Genomic DNA, 20,897 nt, shown 5'->3' with positions numbered 1-20,897 from the left:
GTGCGGTCGATATAAGTGTGTCAAGACAGTGTATTTCTTTTCATTGATCTATATTCTCTCGGATGGATATGTCTGAGCATCCCTAGAAAGTAGTTCCGCAGAGTAAGTGAGTAGGGAGATCACCTTGAGTTAGTCTCAGTGTAACGACAGTAAGGCTTCACCGGTCCAAGCAGTTCACTAGCAAGACAAGGTGGGTATCCTCAACAGGGACTGCAGCTTGTTAGCCTAACTTTCCTATGAAGTGGTCTAATAACTTGTGGAGCACTTGCGCTGTCACACGTGCTGTCTTTTAAACATTTTTGCCTTTTATAGTATGTGTAGCTAATCCTTCGAGCTGGTAAGTGTGGGAATGTTGGTTAACTTTACTGGTGGCTTGTTTACACTCTTTACTATCTCTTTTCGATATCATGTTTGAAAATGCCAATAGTATTAGATAATCCATTTTTAGTGCTGGTTTCGTACTTGGTCAACAACGTTGTGCTGTGGAAAGTGCATTTAGTAGATGGATAAACTGACGGAACGTGCAGGGAGTGGATCTTCATATTACTGACCGCTACCACGGTGTAGCCTTGTTTTTTGTTTTAATCGTAAAACACAGTTATTACATCTAAAATGCAGGAATGAAACGTGAAGCGTTGAACCGCTTCCTGTTGTGGGTGTGGCCGCTCCGTTTTCTCGGCCTCCCATTGGCCGGCCTCTGTGGCGTCTCTAAATCAGGAAAATGTGACGCAGGATGAGAACGTGACCTTTAGCGCATCGTCTGCACTGTATGTAAGTATATTACAATAAAATACCGCTGCGTTTTCAGCTGCTGACATAATTGCACCACAGCCTGTTATTAAAAGTCGTGTGTAGTCGTCGTGTTCCCTCACATGACAGTCAGTTGGTGAATTTATCACGTTCATCCTTAAAGATACGGTATCCATCCATAATCAAGGTCATATTTTGTCAAATAAACCCGAACCTCTTTTGTTATGTTATAGGAAATAATAATCCTCTTGTAAATGTAGTTTGAAATATATACATTTCCTTAGCAGCTTCACTGCAGTAGCTTGCTGCAGTGGTGCCACAGATAATAGGCCTTATTGATATTGGATACAGGTCGCACTCTACCCGTTTAGGTTGTGTGCTATGGCTTTGTTAGCTCTCGATCTAAACAGCTTGAACTGTGTCGTTCTCGGTATGTGATGTGATGTATTACAGTGCCCTGCTTTTTCAGCCTGATCCCAAAACAGCAGGAACACAATGATTTGATCAAGGTTTGGCTTTTGTCTAAAGGTGCATTTTAAATTGTAATGTCATATACTTTGTCAAATACATCTACTGGTGGCATGCTTAGGATATGCATAGGCCCAATTGTCAGATTAGCCTTTATTTCCCTTTAAAATCACTTCCATTATTCCAATTCCATTACTTTATCAGAAAGTCTAGAGTCTTAATTTAATCATCCTTGGATATGAACTGCTGGTAAAATAAAGAACAACATGTATACGATGTAGAATTGTAATTTTAGCTGTGGCTGTTGATGTTTTTCTACTTTAAGACGTACTTTGGCAGGTAACCAGCCATTTGCAAAGATGATAAGGAATCAGAGGATGGATAGCAAAACTGAAATCTTCTGTTCTGAAAGGAGGTGTCCTTGACCTGCTGTTGGTAGATCAGTTGCACCCGAGCCAGTGGTCAGTGCAGTAGACATTTTGCAGATGGCACTGCTCTCATGCAGACCCACCCCACTATGACTGCATGTTTGCTGACTAATATTAGGGAAAGCCATGGGGTGAAACAATACCAATTCTGGGTATTGCTTTGCCACTGCAGGCACACTGAATGCACTGACAAAACTCTTTGCACTCAATTTGATGCAAGCACTTGGACAAAAAATACAGCCAAATTGTTTATGTGTATTTGAAATGCATTGATCATACACAGCATTCTGTAAGAGACTCATGAATTTAAGCACATGTAATACCACATCTAAGGTTTGTTTTACAGGCTGACGTAGCGTACCATTGTACATTCAATGTATTGGATTTCTACAAAGAGACTCTACATGCTGTCCTTTATTATTAGCCAAGCCTCTGTTTTTAGGCCGGGGGTGTATAATCTAGGCTGGTACCAACATTGGTGTGACGCTGCTCTGGTGTGTTGTGGTGGAAGTCTCATGGATATCCATTGTACCCGGGCTTGGCGATTGCTTGGTCACAGCAGACACTCTCCATGTCCTTTATCCTCATTGAAGGGATTTACTCTTGAGCTCCTAAAAGTGTTGCACGTATCCAAGCGCATTGCAGCAGTCAGTTCTTTTTGGACTGCTATTGCAGGGAGTAGTTCGCCCATTGGCATTGGAAGCTCCAACACACTGGGCTTGTTGTGGAGGTCATTGGTAGTAACGTGCCTGTTTGTCTCCAAAAGGAACAGGAATATCTACTGGGGGTATGTAGAGCCACAACTGCAAATGGTGCCTTGGATGAGTGAGTGTGACTGATAGAAACTGTCTACTGTGTCTGTAAGATTGCTTGGATTAGCCTAGTGTTACGTCACATCCATAATAGAGATGGTACTAAATGTCATGTCACCCGGAGAGCAATGCTACCATGGCTGCTAATGGTTTTACAGGGGTGTTTCAAAGATAAGTGATAAGAAAAGTGTTTGGAAAGACAGGAGAAGATAGTGGCTGAGAGTATGGTACAATGATAGTGTATGTTACAAAGGTAGAAGTGGTGGGAAGGGATTGGAAGGGATTATTAGCAGCCGGCTCTAAAGTTAGCCCTGCATCTGTGCGGCGGTTACTATGGCTCCTGTTGGCCTGTGGCGGCTGTTCACTAGCAGTCCTGGGGTCAGACACTCTATCCATGTTGGTCAGTCGGCTAGGATGTAATTTTGTCTTTTCATAACAACCAGAAGATGACAAACTCGGTAAGATAGACCCAGACACGACTGGACTTGATGAAGTATAGTCACATCAGGTGAACCTGTTTCTTTGCTTGTCTTATTCCTCTTAGATCTCCAAAAATAACACCTCACCTGAGGATATAGGCAGTATTTGAGGTTAAGTTGGAGGATGACATTTCATTAAACTGACAAAGATACCCACTGTGACTTGTTTGCTAATGAAATTTGACCCCATGACAGAATGAACATGTGCCTAGGGCAAACATAAAACAATACATGACACTAGGGGTGGAGGGGAAAAAAATCGATACAGCATAGTATTGTGATATTTGCCATGGCAATATTGTATCTATACACGGACGCCAAGTATCGATATTTTAGTATAGAAATTGCAGATGGGAGTTTTAACTTTTTGGTACTAGAATAATAAAATCTATTGCTTTTTTAGTCCACTAGAAAACTTTTCGTATCTTTTTAGATAAACAGATGTTGACATTTTGATTTTAGGGACCTAATTGTAAGTTGGAAAAAGGTAATAAATTGCATTATATATCAATATATTTAAAATTGCAATAAAATCGAATTCGCTACATAAATATCGTGATAATATCGTATCGTGGGGCCTCTTGTGATTCCCACCCCAACATGACACTTGGTAAGCGTTGCTGGAAATTGATTCAAATGGAAGGGTTGAAAACGAGGGGTGGGGGACAATGTCAGATATTATGCTGAGGCATTCCAGGTTGCTATAAAAACATATTTCTACATGTCCTAATGGTGAAGCATGGTGTAGTTCTGTAGCAATTGCATTCAAAGCCAGTCATGTTCTGTGGTATTAAGAATAAGCATCTGATTTATTACTACTGCTACTGGCCATGTCTAGTTTTTGGACATGCATCTGATTTGTAGTCCACGTATTCGGTCAAGTAGCAGAACCGCTTGTAACAGGAGCTGCCTGAAATTAAATGTCCAACTTTCCCTCTAAAACAAAAGGGGATGTCCCTTTCAGTTTTGAAATTGCAACTGCTAGTGTTGCATTGTCTTTTACTTTTACTGCTTGACGTTAAACTGTCAAGTCATGCTCCAATAGCAGACCAGTGGAGAAGGATATTTCATCAAATGGCTGCCATTTGCATGTAATGATAGGCCAATGTCCAAAATGCCCTTCATAACCAAATGATTATTGATAGAAATATGCAACAGGCCAGGGTAACAGCATAATGTTCACATTTGAAAAGCTGTAAGCAGAAACGTCAATAATCATCAAATATTTTAATAGGTGTAATTTTACAACCCTTAACTGTCACTGTAACTTATCCCTCATCAGGTGTGTTTTTTCTTTTTTTTTTTTTTTTTTTTCTCTCCCCATCTGTTGACGCAATAGAGCTTGGAATGGCTCACTCCTGGTATTGTACTATTTAGTTGAACATTTTGTAAAGGAAATGCCAAAGTAGCATACATTTTCTCAAATTAAGTTCTGTTTCTTGAAAAAAATCCCCTTTAAATAAATGAATAAAACAGGAACTCTACAGTTATGAATTAGACTCATTTCTCCCCTCTGCAGTCTGCAGGTTAGCGCACTCTGATGCCTTCCTCTGGCATTTTCGTGGTTGTGTGTGTTGCAGTAGTGGGATGTGACTCTCCTCACGTACAGCACTGGTCTGCCCCATTGACTCGTGTGTTACATCATCAGTCAGCAGGTCGTATAAAAGGAGTCCGTTGGTATAGTGACACTGCCTGGATTCCCCCCATCATGATGCATTTGTAATTAGGATGTGATGAGTAAGAGAGAGTCAGACTTCTAGTGTTACTGTCGAATGCAACATATTTTCCTCTGAGAGACTAACCCTTAGGGGCCACCATGGCCACCAAGTCTTCAGTTGCAGTTGCGCCACTCACAATTGAGCCATCAAAAACTTTCCATCCTGTCTATTTTCCAACCCTCCTGTATGAGTACATCAGCCTTTGTAGCCTGTTCTGTTATTGGTGTGACTAAATAGCCACAGAACCATCCTGGGTACCTTCAGGGGCTGACATGGAACAAACCTTTGGCAAACAGCCTTTTCTGTAACTCTTATTCAGTTTCAACACTTAACATTGTAGACACACTACTCTAGCCTGGTCTAGATTTACATATTGTCCCATGTTATTTCCACTGGGACCACATACTCAGGGTCAGTAATTCAGAACAGATCTTGTTTATGTGTAGAGGGATCCGAAAAGGATCCTGTTGTTCTGCCAAAGAAGCAATGGGTCATTTTGACAGAGGTATTTTAATCTCTTCACTGGTTGGTTTGGTTTCATTATATTTTAAGGTAATTGAGTAAAATTAATATAGTGCTATTGGTATCTTCTATCAACCAGAGACTTTTAGTATTATTTTGTACTTTATGGATGTTTTTTTACTTTCATTGGCTTCTTTTATCATTATCTTGCTTTGTTTAACTTAAAATTCATTTCTGATTAATCATTTGCTTTCTATCCTTGTTTGGAGAAGTGCTATATAGGTTTTAAAGAATGCTGATCATGTACATTATTTTGTAATAATATTTGTGTTTTTCTGTTCTCATCGCTGTTGCATTGTACTGGTAGGAAATGTTAGTAATGAAAAGCAGTCAGCACAATGAACTAGCAAGTTTACAAGTTGCCTATTTATTGAAGCAACATTTTGTACAGAAAGAGCTTCCATTTAATGAATAAAGTGATACTTGATAAAGCTACTGCTAATAGCAACCTGCTTGTTCTGGATCCCAGATTTCATAAAGAATTAAAATTTGGCAAATTTATGACCTGATATAATGAGGCTCAGAATCACACAAATTGGTACTACTTTCCCACACACCAGATCTACTGACTGTTCAAGATAGCCTCGCTCAGCCGCTCTGTAGTTATGTAACCACAACAACCAGAGCCCTTAGGAGAAGCAACATTCCTCCTTCCTAGTAATGCTACAGCCAGCTCAAATACTACACCTACCTTGTTAGCTGTTTATTGAAATATGCCTTTATGTCAATGCGCACACAGTGTTTCTATCATAAGTCTGTTGTCGATTGACCAAAGGGGAAAAAGGAAGTGTCTCAAGCAAAGCACATGTCCACGTGACAGAGCCATTTACCAGTGCACAGGATATGTTGCAAAATCTGTTCTATGCTACCGTTACAATAAACAGCATATTTTCCCTTTTCTGGCTAGAAATGAGTGATAAGTGTCATAATGAAAGCTTGGCAATTCCAGCCCTGTAGCTTCATGACTGTGTCGTTTCCAAGGGTGACTCAGAGAACAGTGGGTGGGGGGAGAACAGGATGTACAAAACAGTGTAACACCTTAATAAGCCAGACGACTTTACTCAAGTGTAGAGTATAGAGGCAGTGCAATGCAGTCTTGTTGTTTAGCATTTCACATCAGCATTCATGTATCTGTTATGAAACTGTAAACAGTGGTGGGAGTGTTTGTTTTGTTTTGGTTTTTTTGTTGTTTTAGGATTGTGCAACCTGTAAGGCAAATAGTAACTTAAAAGACAGTATTGTGCAAAGTAGCTCACAATACCCTGATATTTAGAAATAGGTCACCACTGCTTTTGCTTCTTTCATAAGTCTAATCTTAGTCTTTATTGTCTTTAGTCTCAGTGGCTAAGGTTAATCGAAAATGGGTGTGCTTGAAGTGAATGACAGTAACATAACGGTTATTAGTCCCTGTAGCATTACAATTGAACATCAGCAATGAACATAATTAATCGATTCCCACTGGGAAATTCTCCTTTCCTCTGAGTTTACTATGACAAGGTTAGCTACACAGCAGGATTGCTAGGAACACTCAGCAGGGCGGATACAGTGCCATTAATGGCTGGCCACTCTAGCTACCAGCCAAATTCCGTTAAGGTTTGACATTTGGTGTTCTCCAACTAGGGCTGGACGATATGTCCAAAAATGTTATCACGATAAAAAGTTTCAAATCTTTCGATATCGATAATTATCACGATAAGTATCAAATCGTTCTTTCTTTTGAGTTTAAAGGCTGATTTTTGCTCCTGAGTGAAAGTTGAAGAAACCTGATGGTTAATTGTGGTTTAAACTTTTCTTTATGGTCAACACTTGATGCCAAACAGTGGATCACATCACAAATTTGAGATAGAACATTCAAAATATTTATGATAAAATCTTTGTCAACAAATATAAGTTTAAATTAAGTAAAACCTTTTTCAGTCCTTTTTCCTCAACAGAATAAACATCTTAATAAGAAAAATTAAGTCCTAATTCGTGTATGATTCAAGTGAATAAAATCAAACATTTATTGAACACTTGTTATATTGTTATTGGAAAAAATTATATTGTGATAATTATTATTGTTTTATTGTCCAGCCCTATCTCCAACACTCACCCGGTTAAAAATCAATCCCACTTTGAAGAGCCTGGTAAAGAGTTGAGAAATCTTGAACCAACTGCGGTCACCTGAAGAAAGCTGTCAATTGGTCATCCTCTGTATGAACTTTTATTATCCTTTTTTTCCCCCTGCAGGACTTCTCCATTGATCGCCATGCCTCATCCAAAGTCTGTAGACATGGGCTCTGCCTTCATCCAGACACAGCAGCTCAACGCTGCCATGGCTGACACCTTCCTGGAACACATGTGCCTGCTGGACATTGACTCTGAGCCCACCACCGCACGCAACACTGGCATCATCTGCACCATTGGTTGGTCAACAATCTTTAGTTGCTGAGATATATGGTTGCTACTTAAAAGATAACTACTAGGGCTGCACCGTTATGACTAAATAGTCTTTTTTTTGTTTTTGCTTTTTTGTTTATTGCAATTATTATCTTTGTGAATATGGCAGTTTTATTGCATTTTGAACTGACAATAATCTGTGTATAATAATAATCACACTTGGAGAACTCCTAATAAAACCTGATCAAAATATATCGATTAAATCAATGAGTCTTTCCTTATCTAAAAACGTGTTTTTATAAATGTAAGTTACTCTTAACATGTATGAAACTGAATAAAGGGATTCCCTACACAGAAAACAAAACATACCATACTTGTATCTAGTTCACTTAATTACCAGGAGAATTAAATGAATCCTTTCCTTTCAATGTCTGCAGGGCCAGCCTCCCGTTCTGTGGATATGCTGAAGGAGATGATCAAGTCTGGAATGAACATTGCTCGCTTGAACTTCAGCCATGGCACACATGAGGTGAGTCTTTCCACAACTGTGTAAATGAGATGGGCAGGTACAGCTAACCAGTCATATTGTTAAAAATCACGTTTATACTGTGCTGATACTTTCCATCAAAAATGGGTCTGGGCTTTATCACAGACTGGTATTGGTTGGTATGTTGATCTTTTGTAGCAGGCTTTGCTTTTTTTGTCTAGCTCTTTTCAAGCAGTCTGTGCATAAAATAACTATGGTGAAAGCAGATGGTCAACAGTGCTCACAGTGGAAAAGCACGGAATTCATTATGGACTGTAATCAGCTTGGCACTTTAAGCAAGACTGGGCCAGCTAGCATGAATGGGAGGAAAAATAGTAGCACTAACTTTCTTAAGATTAGAATGTGGGCTAGCTAACAAAGTTCACCTCATAAGCGACACAGCCTGATTAAGCCTTGTGTGTCCCACAGTGACACATGCTCTGTAAAGTTACTTAAGGACAAATGAGAGGTATTTGTACTTTACTTGAGTATTTTCCTTTCATGCCACTTTCTACTTCTACTCCACCACGTCAAAGGAAAAAGTTGTAGGTTTTACATTACTATATTTGTCTGATGGATTCAGTTACTAGTTACTTTTATAAAGCAAGATTTTTACAAACATAATAAAATTTTGTACAGCTAGTACATTTGTTGATTGGCAATTGTTTTGATAATTGCTTAAGTCATTTTTCATGTAAAACAATTCATGTTTCCAGCTTCACAAATGTAAAGATTTGCTGCTTTTCTTTTTGATTATTTTATATTGATGTATTTTTAATCATTTTGAGGTTTGGACTGACCAGACAAGCATTGTGAAGGTGTCACTTTGGGCTGTGACAACATCTCTCACTAATTTAAATAAATTTACAATCAATTAATGGACATAATTATCCGCAGATTAATCCATAATTGCAGTCTGATTAAAAATTACTTAAACCTCAACCAACTACGACAGTAAAATTGGTAAATGGTTTGCATTAATGCATGAGTAATAATAGTATGATGTTATATGATGGTCACGGGACATTTTTCATTCTGCATTGAGAACTTTTACTTTTTAAGTACATTTTCCTGATTATACTTTGATACTTTTATAGGTATAAGCACTATACTTTAGTAAAGGATCTGAATACTTCTTCCAACACTGCTTATACCAGCTGCACATCTCACCTGAAATGATCTGCATATAATAAGTTGGCTTAAAAGTTGCCTAAAAGCCAGATGGGTTATAATATCACTTTGATCTCTTGACTCATCTAATTGTCTAAATAACAAAGTCAAATCTATGAATGAATTCACTGATCAGGCAAACTTTAAGAAAGCATGGTCAGGTAAGTTGCTTTCACAAAATGGCAAAAAGAAACAAAACAATACCTAACTGCAAGCACGAAGTGTAATCAATCAAACCCAAGAGTTTGAAGCCAGGGCAGAGAGACAAACAGCATATGAAACATAAATACTACACTTAAAGATAGAATTTGTGTGGGTCTGGTTTAATGAAGATTAAAGGATAGTCTAAATGTGGAGAACAGAAAAAGAAACCAGAGCTTTGTTGGCTTGGGGTACTATCTGTAGCTTCTTTCCTGCCTTCATCTCCTCATCAGGCAGCATGCCGAGAGAGAGAGGGAGAGAGAGAAAGTGTGTGTGTGTGTGTACACAAACAAAACCGAAGGTCAGTCCACTTTTCTACGGGGACGTAGAAAGTAGATCATGTTGCAAATCCAGAAAGTCACCATTTTTCTTCTTAATTGTGTCAAAAATGAATCACAAATCTATGGCCCTGACCTGTACACATACATGCAGTAAACCTCACTGCTCTAAATTCACTGTCAACATTAGTCATAAAACACTGGCTCTGTCTCTTACTGAAATGCTGCATTACACTGGAGATGCCAAGCGATCATCCAAATAGTTGCATCATGACATTTCAACTTTCTGAAGCTACTCAAAAGATTACATTTCACACCCTGTGGCCTCAGTGCTGGACTATGTGAGACTTAATCTTAATTACAGGTTTGTCACCATGCAGGAAAATCTAGTATTAGATGTGTATTTTTGTTTTGCAGGTGGCGAGACAATCATGGTTTTCTTTTAGTCACAATGCAGTGAGCGTAGTGTAGCTCATTGTGTTTGTCCGTGTGAAAGGTAACCAATGTGATTACCTGCCACTTAAGTTATTACTGAAAGCTCTGGTCACCCAGGTGGGCAGCATAAGCTGTGTGCAACAGACATCTGTCTTCAAAGCCACAAACACTGTGCTACGTGTTCATTAACCTGCACTAATGGGCAACAATGGCTGCATCAGTCACAACTCGAAATTACAGAAAGTTCTCTTCTCTTCCATTAATTTCCCAGAGCATTTCATAGCAAGGTCGGCCATCTTAGCAAGCATTTTGATTTACAGCAACATATTACCTACCTTTTGTTTCTCTCATTTTAAAATGGAGTTTGTCAGACCCTGTTGACGGTGTGAATATTAATACCACATAAAGAATGATTTTAGTCTCTTTGAAGTTTGTTCATTTCAAATCGTGATAGGATTTGGATTGTTTGGTCTACTGAGGAATTTCCTCCTAAGAAACACTGCATTTCCTCAGCTGATTGACTCATAACTTTTGAGGCAAAAGACGTTGCAATCTTTGCATGTGATTGAGACTTCATCATAACAAGGAGAAACGTGCACTCAAGGACACGTGTAAAAGGACACAAACTTTACAATGACATTCTGTATCAGTATATTTCTACTTAAAGGTTAAGTGTGTAAGTTTTAGTGACTTCTAGTGGTGAGGGTTGCGAATTGCATCCCCCCTCCCCTATCCAAGCCAGTAGTATAGCTACGGTGCCTGAGACAGGAAAAGATGTCGTCTGTGAAATGGCAGACAGTTGCCAGTCAAGAAATGAGGTTTCTTTTAGATAGATATATTAAGAAATTATATTTACTTAATTATTCAGTAAAACCATATGTTTTTATGAATATTATTGTTACTTGTTCATTAATAAACAGCCACATCAAGAAATGAAGTACTACAGGATGTCTCATACTCCTTTAATACAGTATTTTACAACTTGGGAGGGTTGGCTCATCTGGACTAACCTACCAAAGTAAATAAAGAACATCTGGCATGACCACTGACAGATAACAGGACAATGTAAGCCTCACTGTTTCTGCACCATTATAAACCACATAATACATGAAGTTTACAAGGCATTGTCAGGTGAGGATCAATGCTCCTCTCACTTTGCTTAATTAGATAAGCAATCTGCAAATCGTACCAAATTTATTATTATTTTTTTTAAATTAAAATACAACAGAAACACAAAGTAGTACTGACAGCCATAATTTCAGTTTGTGGTAAAACAGTGCAACGTTTTTAACATTTTAACATTTAGCATGTGAAAGTACAAATTACACATTTGTGTGCACAGTGGCGAAGCACTAGCCAAAAAAACACTTTGTTTTTTTATGCAAATTCGGAAAGTATTCATTATTGGTCACTTGATAGGCACACGGTCATGTTATATATCACCATTAGCAGTAAAAATAAATACATGTTTTCCACTAGGGCAGTAAAATGTGAAGCTTAGCTGCTGATCTGAGCTTCCTTGCTGTTACCGTTTTATTACAAACCGCTGATGAATATTATTGGTATCGGGAAGGTAACGGCACATTTCTGTACACGTAACAAAGCCATAACGGAGTGCTGGAGAATAACTACATGAAATTACAATCCAACAACATATTTTTTTTTTCTACCAGCGCAGTAAAAGTTTAGCTGGCTGATGCTTCGATGCTGGAAACTACGTTTTATTGCCAATTTGTGATCAGATGATTGTCTCACGAACATAACCGACAAAGCCAAATCAGAGCGCTGGAAAGAGTAACTACATGAAATGAATCCAACTAGCCTACATATTTTACACCACAAGCCAAAGCCAGTGCTGGAGAATAAACCAATGCAACTAACCTTACACGATTTTTCTACCAGGGCAGTAAAAGTTTAGCTGGCTGATGCTTCCATGCTCTAAGCTAACGTTACGGTTTTATTAACATTACTGATCAGCTGATTGTCTTGCTAACATAATCGGCAAAGCCAACGCACAGGCTGGAGAATAAGTGTGCGACATGAAATTAATGCAACTACATATTTTACACCCCTGACAGGGGAAATGCCTCATGTCTCTCTGTGAATATGGCCAGCTTCTAGCTAAAGCTATCAAACAACGGCTTTCATTTGCATCGCTAAAGTCTGACAAACTTATTTACCTGTCCAGCAGAAAACATCTGTCCCACATTATAGCCTTCCATCAGGGGAAAATCCACAACATCCCTGATTTCTGTCGCCAGCTGTTTGTATCTGTCCTGACTCCGTCTGGCTTCATGGTATAAAGATCTACAGGCTGTCCGCTTTCGTGCTAAATAACACGTGTGTGTGCTCCTTAATTTGTCCAGATGTCACTTCTCTACATTTGGACAAATTAAGACTACTCAGAGACTGTATTATTATTATTATTATTATTATTATTATTTCCTCTTCTTCTTCTTCTATGAACGCAGTTAATGTAGTGACGGCATCTACACTGTTGGAATTATACAAGTAGAAGAAGAACGCTGTGAAGACGAAACGCGCGTCGTTGTCGGCTACGGTAGAAACATGATTAGAAAATACTGCGACGTCCACAGGAGGGGGTGCCCGCGGTTATGTAGATAGAAATGTCTCATTCTAAGGTAATAAAAAAATGGTTCATTATGTAAGGTCTTTACACACCACTGAAAACATAGTTATGGATCTTAAATTGCATTTCTGTCAGTAGATCCCCAGAAATTTTACACACGGAACCTTTAACACCGTACTGTAAGATATGTCATCTCTCAGGTATTTTTTTATTACACTTAATTCACAATCCATTGTGACTTTTAACCTCAGTTATTCTGCTCAGTGCACCCAGATTCCTGGGTTAAATTTAACATGTCAGTAAGGGTGGTAGAATGAACTTTAACCCTTTAGTGATGCTGACAGTATGACTCATGTTTATGACTGTGAGTTGTCAGGCGCACTTTTATCTTTCTATTGCTATGGACTAATAAAACCTTTTATCTTACAGTAATACCAATACCTCTTCCAAACTGTGATTTCATTTCAGTGGGTTTGAAAGCAGTAGACATAGGTTAGGGGTCCTAAGTGTGATCAAAATCAACAACTGTGTAGTTCAGTATCTTGCTTAGTGTCTTTTTCTGGAGATATTTTAACATGTCACATTTCTCTTCCTCTCCGTAGTACCATGCAGAGACGATCAAGAACGTGCGCGAGGCATGTGAGAGCTTCGAGCCTGGCAGTATCCAGTACAGGCCTATCGGAATTGCACTGGACACCAAGGGCCCAGAGATCAGGACTGGCCTCATCCAGGGAGTGAGTTTAGCATTGCCTGTTCTCGTACTCCACTGCAACACAGTAGACTAGTCTTCACAATGGCTTAATTAAGAACATTTTGCTTGAAACCAAAAAGAAAGTAATATGATGTCTGTCATTGATCTGACAGAGCGGCACTGCTGAGGCGGAGCTGATTAAAGGCAACATGATCAAGATTACCTTGGATGATACTTACCGGGACAACTGCAGTGATGAGATCCTCTGGCTCGACTACAAGAACATTACCAAGGTGGTGGAAATTGGCAGCAAGATCTACATTGACGATGGACTCATATCCCTGCAGGTCAAGGAGATTGGTGAGTGGAAGAATGGCAGACTTTTTTATGTTGATCCATATCAATACCCAAAAAAGCCTGAGCCCATTGTCTTTTTGTGTCTGTCTCTCCAGGTTCTGATTTCCTCATGTGTGAGATTGAGAACGGTGGCACCCTGGGCAGCAAGAAGGGAGTGAACCTCCCTGGTGCTGCTGTAGACCTGCCTGCTGTTTCAGACAAGGACATCGAGGACCTACAGTTTGGTGTGCAGCACGGAGTCGACATGGTCTTTGCCTCTTTCATCCGCAAAGCTGAAGACGTACATGCTGTCAGAGCAGTGCTTGGAGAGAAAGGCAAAAACATTAAGATCATCAGCAAGCTTGAGAACCACGAAGGTGTACGCAGGTGTGTGTGTGTGTGTGTGTGTGTGTGTGTGTGTGGATTGAGTGTTTTATGGTTTGTTTTTCTTTTTTTAAAAGCGCTGTACACCTCTTTCACATGGCCTTTAAAACTATTAACATCCTAATATTATTTACATTTTTACTTAATGTGATTTAAAACGATTGTAATTTTCTGTCTGCTGTGCAGATTTGATGAAATCATGGAAGCCAGCGATGGCATCATGGTTGCCCGTGGTGACCTGGGAATTGAGATCCCCACAGAAAAGGTCTTCCTAGCCCAGAAGATGATGATCGGTCGCTGCAATAGAGCTGGCAAGCCGATCACATGTGCCACTCAGGTTAGATAAAAGCAAAGACACCCCCAGGGGCTAAAGTTTATTTAATTAAGTCTGGCAGATGTCCAACTGTACTGGCAATATCTGCAGCAATGTGAATGTAAAACACAATCTTGGTATTAATTTTGTTTTTCACTCAAAGGACTGTTATTTTGAGATTTGTTATGTTACCTTTTGACATCTCACATTAAAACCATTTAGATGTTGGAGAGCATGATCAAGAAGCCCAGACCCACCCGTGCTGAGGGCAGTGACGTAGCCAACGCCGTGTTGGACGGCGCTGACTGTATCATGCTGAGCGGAGAGACTGCCAAGGGAGATTACCCTCTGGAGGCAGTGCGCACACAGCACATGGTGAGTTCATGTATATTAAATATAACAGTAAACATTAGGAAAAATTATTCAGGATCAAAAGTATGGATTATTGATTGGAGAAATTAATTATGTTCATGGGGTGATCTTGCATGATTTATCATCTTTAATTTTTAAGCATGTTTTAGTCACAAACTGGGAGATTACTCTTTCTCATTTCCTAATTTTTTTTGCTCTCCTGAACACCTCTGTGACACCTCCTTTTCATTCAGCTGTTGTCCAATGACGTGGCATCTTTTTTCTACTTTTCCTAACCACTGCTAAAGAAGGTGTCAGCATGATTGTTCGACCTATTATTTATATCCATCCACTTATTTCCACAGATATACACTGCTATTTGGGTATGGTAATGAATAATCAGTGATCAATTAATCACCATTACAAAGTTGATCAGTTGAAGATAATAGTATTAAAAGGGGTGCAAAGTTGGCACAACCATATTTGTTCATCCCTGGATAATTAGTTCCAGCTGTACAGACAATTTAAATGGCGCTGCAGAATTTAAAATATAGTTTGGATAATTGCGACTGTGGTTTTCCATACAACTTAATGAAATTGTGGGGATGTTTGAGTCCACCCAAGCTGAGGGAAATGGCTGCCGCCTGCACCTCTTCATCAAACAAATTCACGGCCCTGTTTTACCATTTCTTAAGTTGTCATGGTATGCCCAAACTGAGCAGCCTAATTTTTGGCAGTAAGATTTTTTTTAGTGCACATATGAGACATCCCCTAACTACACAGAAACTTTGTATTCTTAAATAACAAAAAGGCTGGTGACCAGGGAGCAGCAGTTTTGGGTGATTTTCAAATTTTGCATATATTGAGAAAGAAATGTGCTTTTCTGTATGATCAACCAATTATTGATCATTACAATGGCTAATGATAGATTAAGAAAATTGCTTCAAATTTTTATCTGTTGTATCTACATTTGTGTTGTGTGTTGTGTTGTTTTTTTTTTGTTTTTTTTTTTGTTTCGACAGTCAGGGGCAGACATAAGCAAAACACGTTTTTTGAAGTCTTATAACCAATACTGATAATTGGATCTTAATAAATTCTTGCATCAAAATCACAGTATCCGTTTCATGGAGGATAATGCAATTAATGCCGTCTTACCTCCACTGTTCTAGACTACACTCTGCTGCTATGCGGATGCAGGAGTGACTCAGCAGTACTGCAGCTCCTGTCTTTCAGCTTGCTGACCTCATGTTGAAGTTGCATAGCTTGCTACACAATCCAAAGTAAACTACAACTTCCATTGACATTGAAGACTTGCATCCTTGTAAAATCACATGGACTGCTTCTTAGCCCTTTTTGTTGCTATCTGGGATTTTCTTTTACTCATTTACTTAAATCTTTCTAATACTTTTCTTATTCATTCTTTGTGGCTGTTTTTAACAACAATCTCAGTGTTTGGCATTTCAACTCCCAGCTCCCTGTTTCATCTCCCAGTTGACTTAAAGTCAGGTTTTTCAGTAGTTTTTTTCCATAGCCATTAATTTTGTAATTCCGTTTTATCAAGCTCAGCTCTGTCATTTTGATCTTTCATAGTTTTTTGTTTTTTTAATTTTAAAATAGTCCATAACAGTACATTTGCCTTAACTCCAGATTAGCAAGGGTTGTATAGTAGTATTTTATATCTAATACCTCATATAAATGGTTGTGATTTAATTCTGAATCTTTGATGTTTTAATGTTATTTCCATTTCCCCTCACTAATTCCGCACCTAAACTCTTTTTCAATGTCCCTCCTGTCCCATCTATTCTTTACTTTAACTTCTGTTTTTCTTGTGTCTCTTAACATTGTCCCTCTGTGTTTCCCATGTTCATGTCTTTTTTCCTGTTTTCCACCCATTTTCCTCATCTTACATCTGCGTGTGCCTGGTGTGGGAATGCCTTTGCTGTGGCAGATTGCTCGTGAAGCCGAGGCAGCCATGTTCCACCGGCAGGTGTTTGAGGACCTGCGTCGCTCCACGCCATACTGCAAAGACCCAGCTGAGGCTATTGCAATCGGCGCTGTTGAAGCCTCCTTTAAGAGCTTAGCCTCTGCGATCATTGTGCTCACTGGCTCTGGAAGGTAGGCAGGTTACCTGGTCCTGGCAAGTCGAGGAGGATAATGATATCGGTACTTGAGGTGTCTGAGAGAGGGAGTGTAGGGCCAGACAGGGCAGACTGAGCAAGCAACTGGGAGAGCCTGGCAAACACCTTAATGTGACTGCTGGTTGAACAAACAAAAATTCACACATTAGTAACCCAAACGTTTGACAGATTTATTTTTGTGTCTTTCTATCAGTCAGTGCTCCTTTAAACCAACATCATGAAACCATCATTAAACCTAACTAAACTAACCTTGTTTAACCAGCAGTCTAGCTACACATTTGCCTGTCACTCCCAGTTGTGTGTATGAATGCGTGCAGCAGTGGTCGTGTGTGATTGAGAGTAATCCCCCACCACACCCACCCTTCCCTCGTGGTCCCTCTGGGTTCAGATAGCACGAGAGGCCGAGGCGGCCACCTTCCACAGGCAGCTGTTTGAGGAGCTGAGGAGACATTCCCAACTGACCAGGGACCCCTCAGAGGCTGTGGCCGTTGGAGCCGTTGAGGCCTCCTTCAAATGCTGCGCTAGTGCCTTCATTGTTCTCACCAAGACTGGGAGGTAAGAAAGAGAAGTATAGAGGTGAAATGATCCTGTTCCTGAAGGTAAGGTGTTGCCAAATAAATGACAGCCTGTCCAATACAGCTTCTGATTCTCTTCTTCATATAATTTGCTCTTACAGATCCCTTCTCCTTGGGTGGGTGTGGGTGTATGTGGGTGGGTGGATCTGAGATAGCAACAGATTGCAAGAGTGAGAGTGGGGCTTGTCTTCAACCCAGTCCCAATGTCCATCTTTCACAAACTTTATTTTATTAAATCTCATGTGATAATAAATCAAGTGCTACAACATAGAATCAGAATGTGGAATCATACCGAATTAGAAAACATGATAGAAAATCATTAGATGTGCACAGAGTGCTCCTTTATACAGTACATGTCAACTTTTTTTATTTGTGTTTTTAATGAAGTATATGGAGTTTGTTGAGTTTAGCAACTATGGGCCAGATTTACTAAATGTTTGCGTGAAAAAAAACGTGGGCAAACGAGATATCACCAGATGTTAGTAAAGCCGGCCCTATGTATGCAGTTTCTGCTTTTGAATGTATATCTGAACAAACCATACTCTTTATGTAAACATCACATTTTGTGCACACTTTGGCATAAGCATGACTCTTAGCGTTGAATCTGTTCAGCTGTTTAAAAGGAAAATACTCCATATGTAAATGAAGTGATGTCATTGTATGTTTGTGTGTATGTGCAGGTCCGCCCACCTGATCTCAAGGTACAGGCCCCGTGCCCCCATCCTCTCTGTGACCCGTAATGCTCAGACAGCTCGCCAGGCCCACCTGTACCGGGGCATCTTCCCTGTCCTCTACACCAAGCCCGCCCACGATGTGTGGGCAGAGGATGTCGACATGCGTGTCAACTTTGCCATGGATATGGGTAAGTAACTACGCCACCTTGTTAGTATTTTGTACAGCCATTTTGAAGGGTCCACTTAGTAAAGTCCTTGGATGAAAAAGTGTTTCCAGCATAATATCCATATGGTGTGAAGCTTTGAGCCAAGACACTGTTTTAAAAACAATGCAAGTCATCAAATAAGCAATATTTAGTTAAATGTTTTACATTTATTTTCCAGGCAAGGCCAGAGGCTTCTTCAAAGAGGGAGACGTTGTCATCATCTTGACTGGCTGGCGTCCAGGCTCTGGTTACACCAACACCATGCGTGTGGTTCCGGTGGCCTGAACAGTCATCGGGGCTGCTTTCTCCTTCCACCTTCATCTATCTTTCATAGCGCTCAACCCCACAGCCCTTCTCATCCAACACACAGGCTCACAGACTCAACCCCTGAACAATGTACTATTTTAGGCTATAATGCAAAGAAATTTAAAAAATAACATATAGCCGTCATGGCCTAAGAGCTGTTTTGGGTGGGTAGTGGAGGCTTGATCCATACAACTCCACTTTATTTCTCCATTCCTTTTCACATCGATTGTCTCAATCAAACCAGTCTCCAGGGCCTCAGATTAATACACCCTAACCAGAAACTGCTGTATTTATTCACTCCAGCACTTGTATTATTAAAAGTGAATCAGTCTGAGTGTGAATGCATCCTGGCCTGTGTGCATGCACATACTGGCTCTTGATTAGGTGGGGTTAGTGGCTGGGCAGGCTGATCTTAACAGAGCACCTTGTACTGTGCCAGTTTACCAATTCCTCTGCTGATAGAACAAACAAACCTGTGGCATCCAAAATCAAAGGGCTCCTCCTACAGTGCAGCCTAAGCACCACCACTCCACCCAAACAGATCCTTCTGTTTTGCTGTCTGTACGAAGTGTCCTCTCTTAATGCCAGCTTTCACTGTATTTAAGTGTATCTGTAAGTGTTGCACTCCTAATCTGTTCCAGACAATGTTACATTCGATATTATACTTGACTTTTGTGACTGGTAAAGTTTTGTTTAGGACCGGACATCCAATACTACTTATATTTTGTCTGACCATAGAGAAATGTTAGTTTTGGATGTCCACTTCAGAGGTGTTTGAGCTAGTTACTGTATTTGTGTTACTAGATGTGTCATTAAGCCTTTACCTTTATTTACATTTGGATATTATCTAAGTTGGCACTTATGAATCATTTACGGTTCACTACAGTTGACCAATATAAATGAGCACTTTTAGTTTGTTTTCTTTCTACCTGGTGAGGGGATGAAGCCCTGTCCCTCTCAGCCCAGTGGGCGATGGGTAGAACCCCTCTGCTTGTCTTGCTACTTCTATGTTGGTGACCCGCTGTAGCTGTCTTTGTGTCTAAAACATGCTTTGAATCGTAACGCTAGAGTGTAAGAACTAACTAATGTTAAGGGGTATTATAATGTTTTGCTGGTGTACTGAGCTGTCCTAAAAGACTGAATTTCCATCAATAAAAGAGATGAGCACTTATCTTAACTCTGCCTTGCAAATGGTTAATGAATAACCAGTAATTCAGGTTTATGGGTGGTACTTCAGTGAATTTGCATAAAGTGAAGGATTCAGGTGACAAATTCTGGAGAGACTAAAGAAAATTTGAAAGAAAATGTTTTTAATAAAGGATCAAAGGTTTAACAGTGTAGTATCCAGTTGTGAATAGGTTTATGATAAATAAATGAGCTTACAAATATGTCAAGCATCCTCATCAGAACACATGAATCCTATTAAAGCTAATCACACTTAGCCAAATAAAACTAAAAAAAAGATTAAGGGGCGGTTTCCTGGACAGAGTCTAAAATAAATGAGGACTAGGCTAATCCTGTTGAAATTAATACAGTCTTAAAAAATGGCTTTCCGAGACATTGCTTTATTTGAGATTAAGTAGTACCCGACTAGGGAGTTGCAGACTAAGGTTAATAAGGACTAACTAGCTACTCCCTGTGAAGCCCGATTAGAGTAATGTTGTGCACTCGGTGCAGACTTGAGGTTGCTCCAAATACCAGGGCTGGACCCTGAAGAAACATTAACATTGTGTGGAACTGGAGTAAATCACCCAACCAAACAATGGACAAAGGTAAAAGACAACGTTCAAAGAATTTCAGTGACTTTGAAAGGACCCTTTTATAAATAAACTTGAAGATAAATGCTGTTGCACGTAGGGAGCATTTCAAGACTGGTGGTGGACCCCCAGAAAGACCGGAGACCGATGACCCAGGAGACTTGTTGACTTCGATGACTTTGATAGCCAGCAGCCCCTGGAAGGTATCACTGATGATGATGATGATCATTTGGACAGTTCAGATGGGGCCCCGTTCCAATCCTCATTTGGTAGGCCACATTAATTCAATATGTGCCATCCTTAAACTGCAGGGAATATGTATTGTTGTCAGTCATTTTTTGCAGTCCTATAACCAGAAATATTCCATGAACTTCACTTTTAAATACATATTGTTCACTAATGCTGCAATA

The 20,897-nt window shown here is 39.7% G+C and overlaps 1 protein-coding gene across 3 annotated transcripts; it reads left to right on the top strand.

Annotated features, from left to right (window-relative positions):
- The first annotated feature begins 43 nt into the window (after positions 1–43).
- On the top strand, positions 44–19,907 carry pkma (pyruvate kinase M1/2a). 3 transcript variants are annotated; one of them, XM_046031871.1, is made up of 11 exons: positions 44–190; positions 7,407–7,582; positions 7,994–8,085; positions 13,359–13,490; positions 13,621–13,807; positions 13,900–14,170; positions 14,354–14,504; positions 14,703–14,855; positions 16,780–16,946; positions 18,225–18,406; positions 18,603–19,907. In XM_046031871.1, exons 2-11 carry the CDS (start codon positions 7,426–7,428, stop codon positions 18,707–18,709), a joined length of 1,599 nt encoding a protein of 532 aa, XP_045887827.1. In that variant the 5' UTR covers positions 44–190; positions 7,407–7,425; the 3' UTR covers positions 18,710–19,907. The 3 variants fall into 3 exon arrangements, with proteins under 3 accessions (XP_045887827.1, XP_045887828.1, XP_045887826.1); XM_046031870.1 differs by lacking the exons at positions 44–190; positions 16,780–16,946 and adding an exon at positions 17,358–17,524; XM_046031872.1 differs by lacking the exons at positions 44–190; positions 18,225–18,406; positions 18,603–19,907 and adding an exon at positions 752–771 and having other exon boundaries at positions 16,780–16,950.
- The last annotated feature ends 990 nt before the right edge of the window (positions 19,908–20,897 follow it).

The sequence above is a fragment of the Micropterus dolomieu genome, linkage group LG20 (genome assembly GCF_021292245.1).
Source record: "Micropterus dolomieu isolate WLL.071019.BEF.003 ecotype Adirondacks linkage group LG20, ASM2129224v1, whole genome shotgun sequence".
Classification (NCBI taxonomy): domain Eukaryota; kingdom Metazoa; phylum Chordata; class Actinopteri; order Centrarchiformes; family Centrarchidae; genus Micropterus; species Micropterus dolomieu.
Note: the sequence above shows the minus strand (reverse complement) of the source record. Positions and strands in the feature narration are given on the sequence as shown.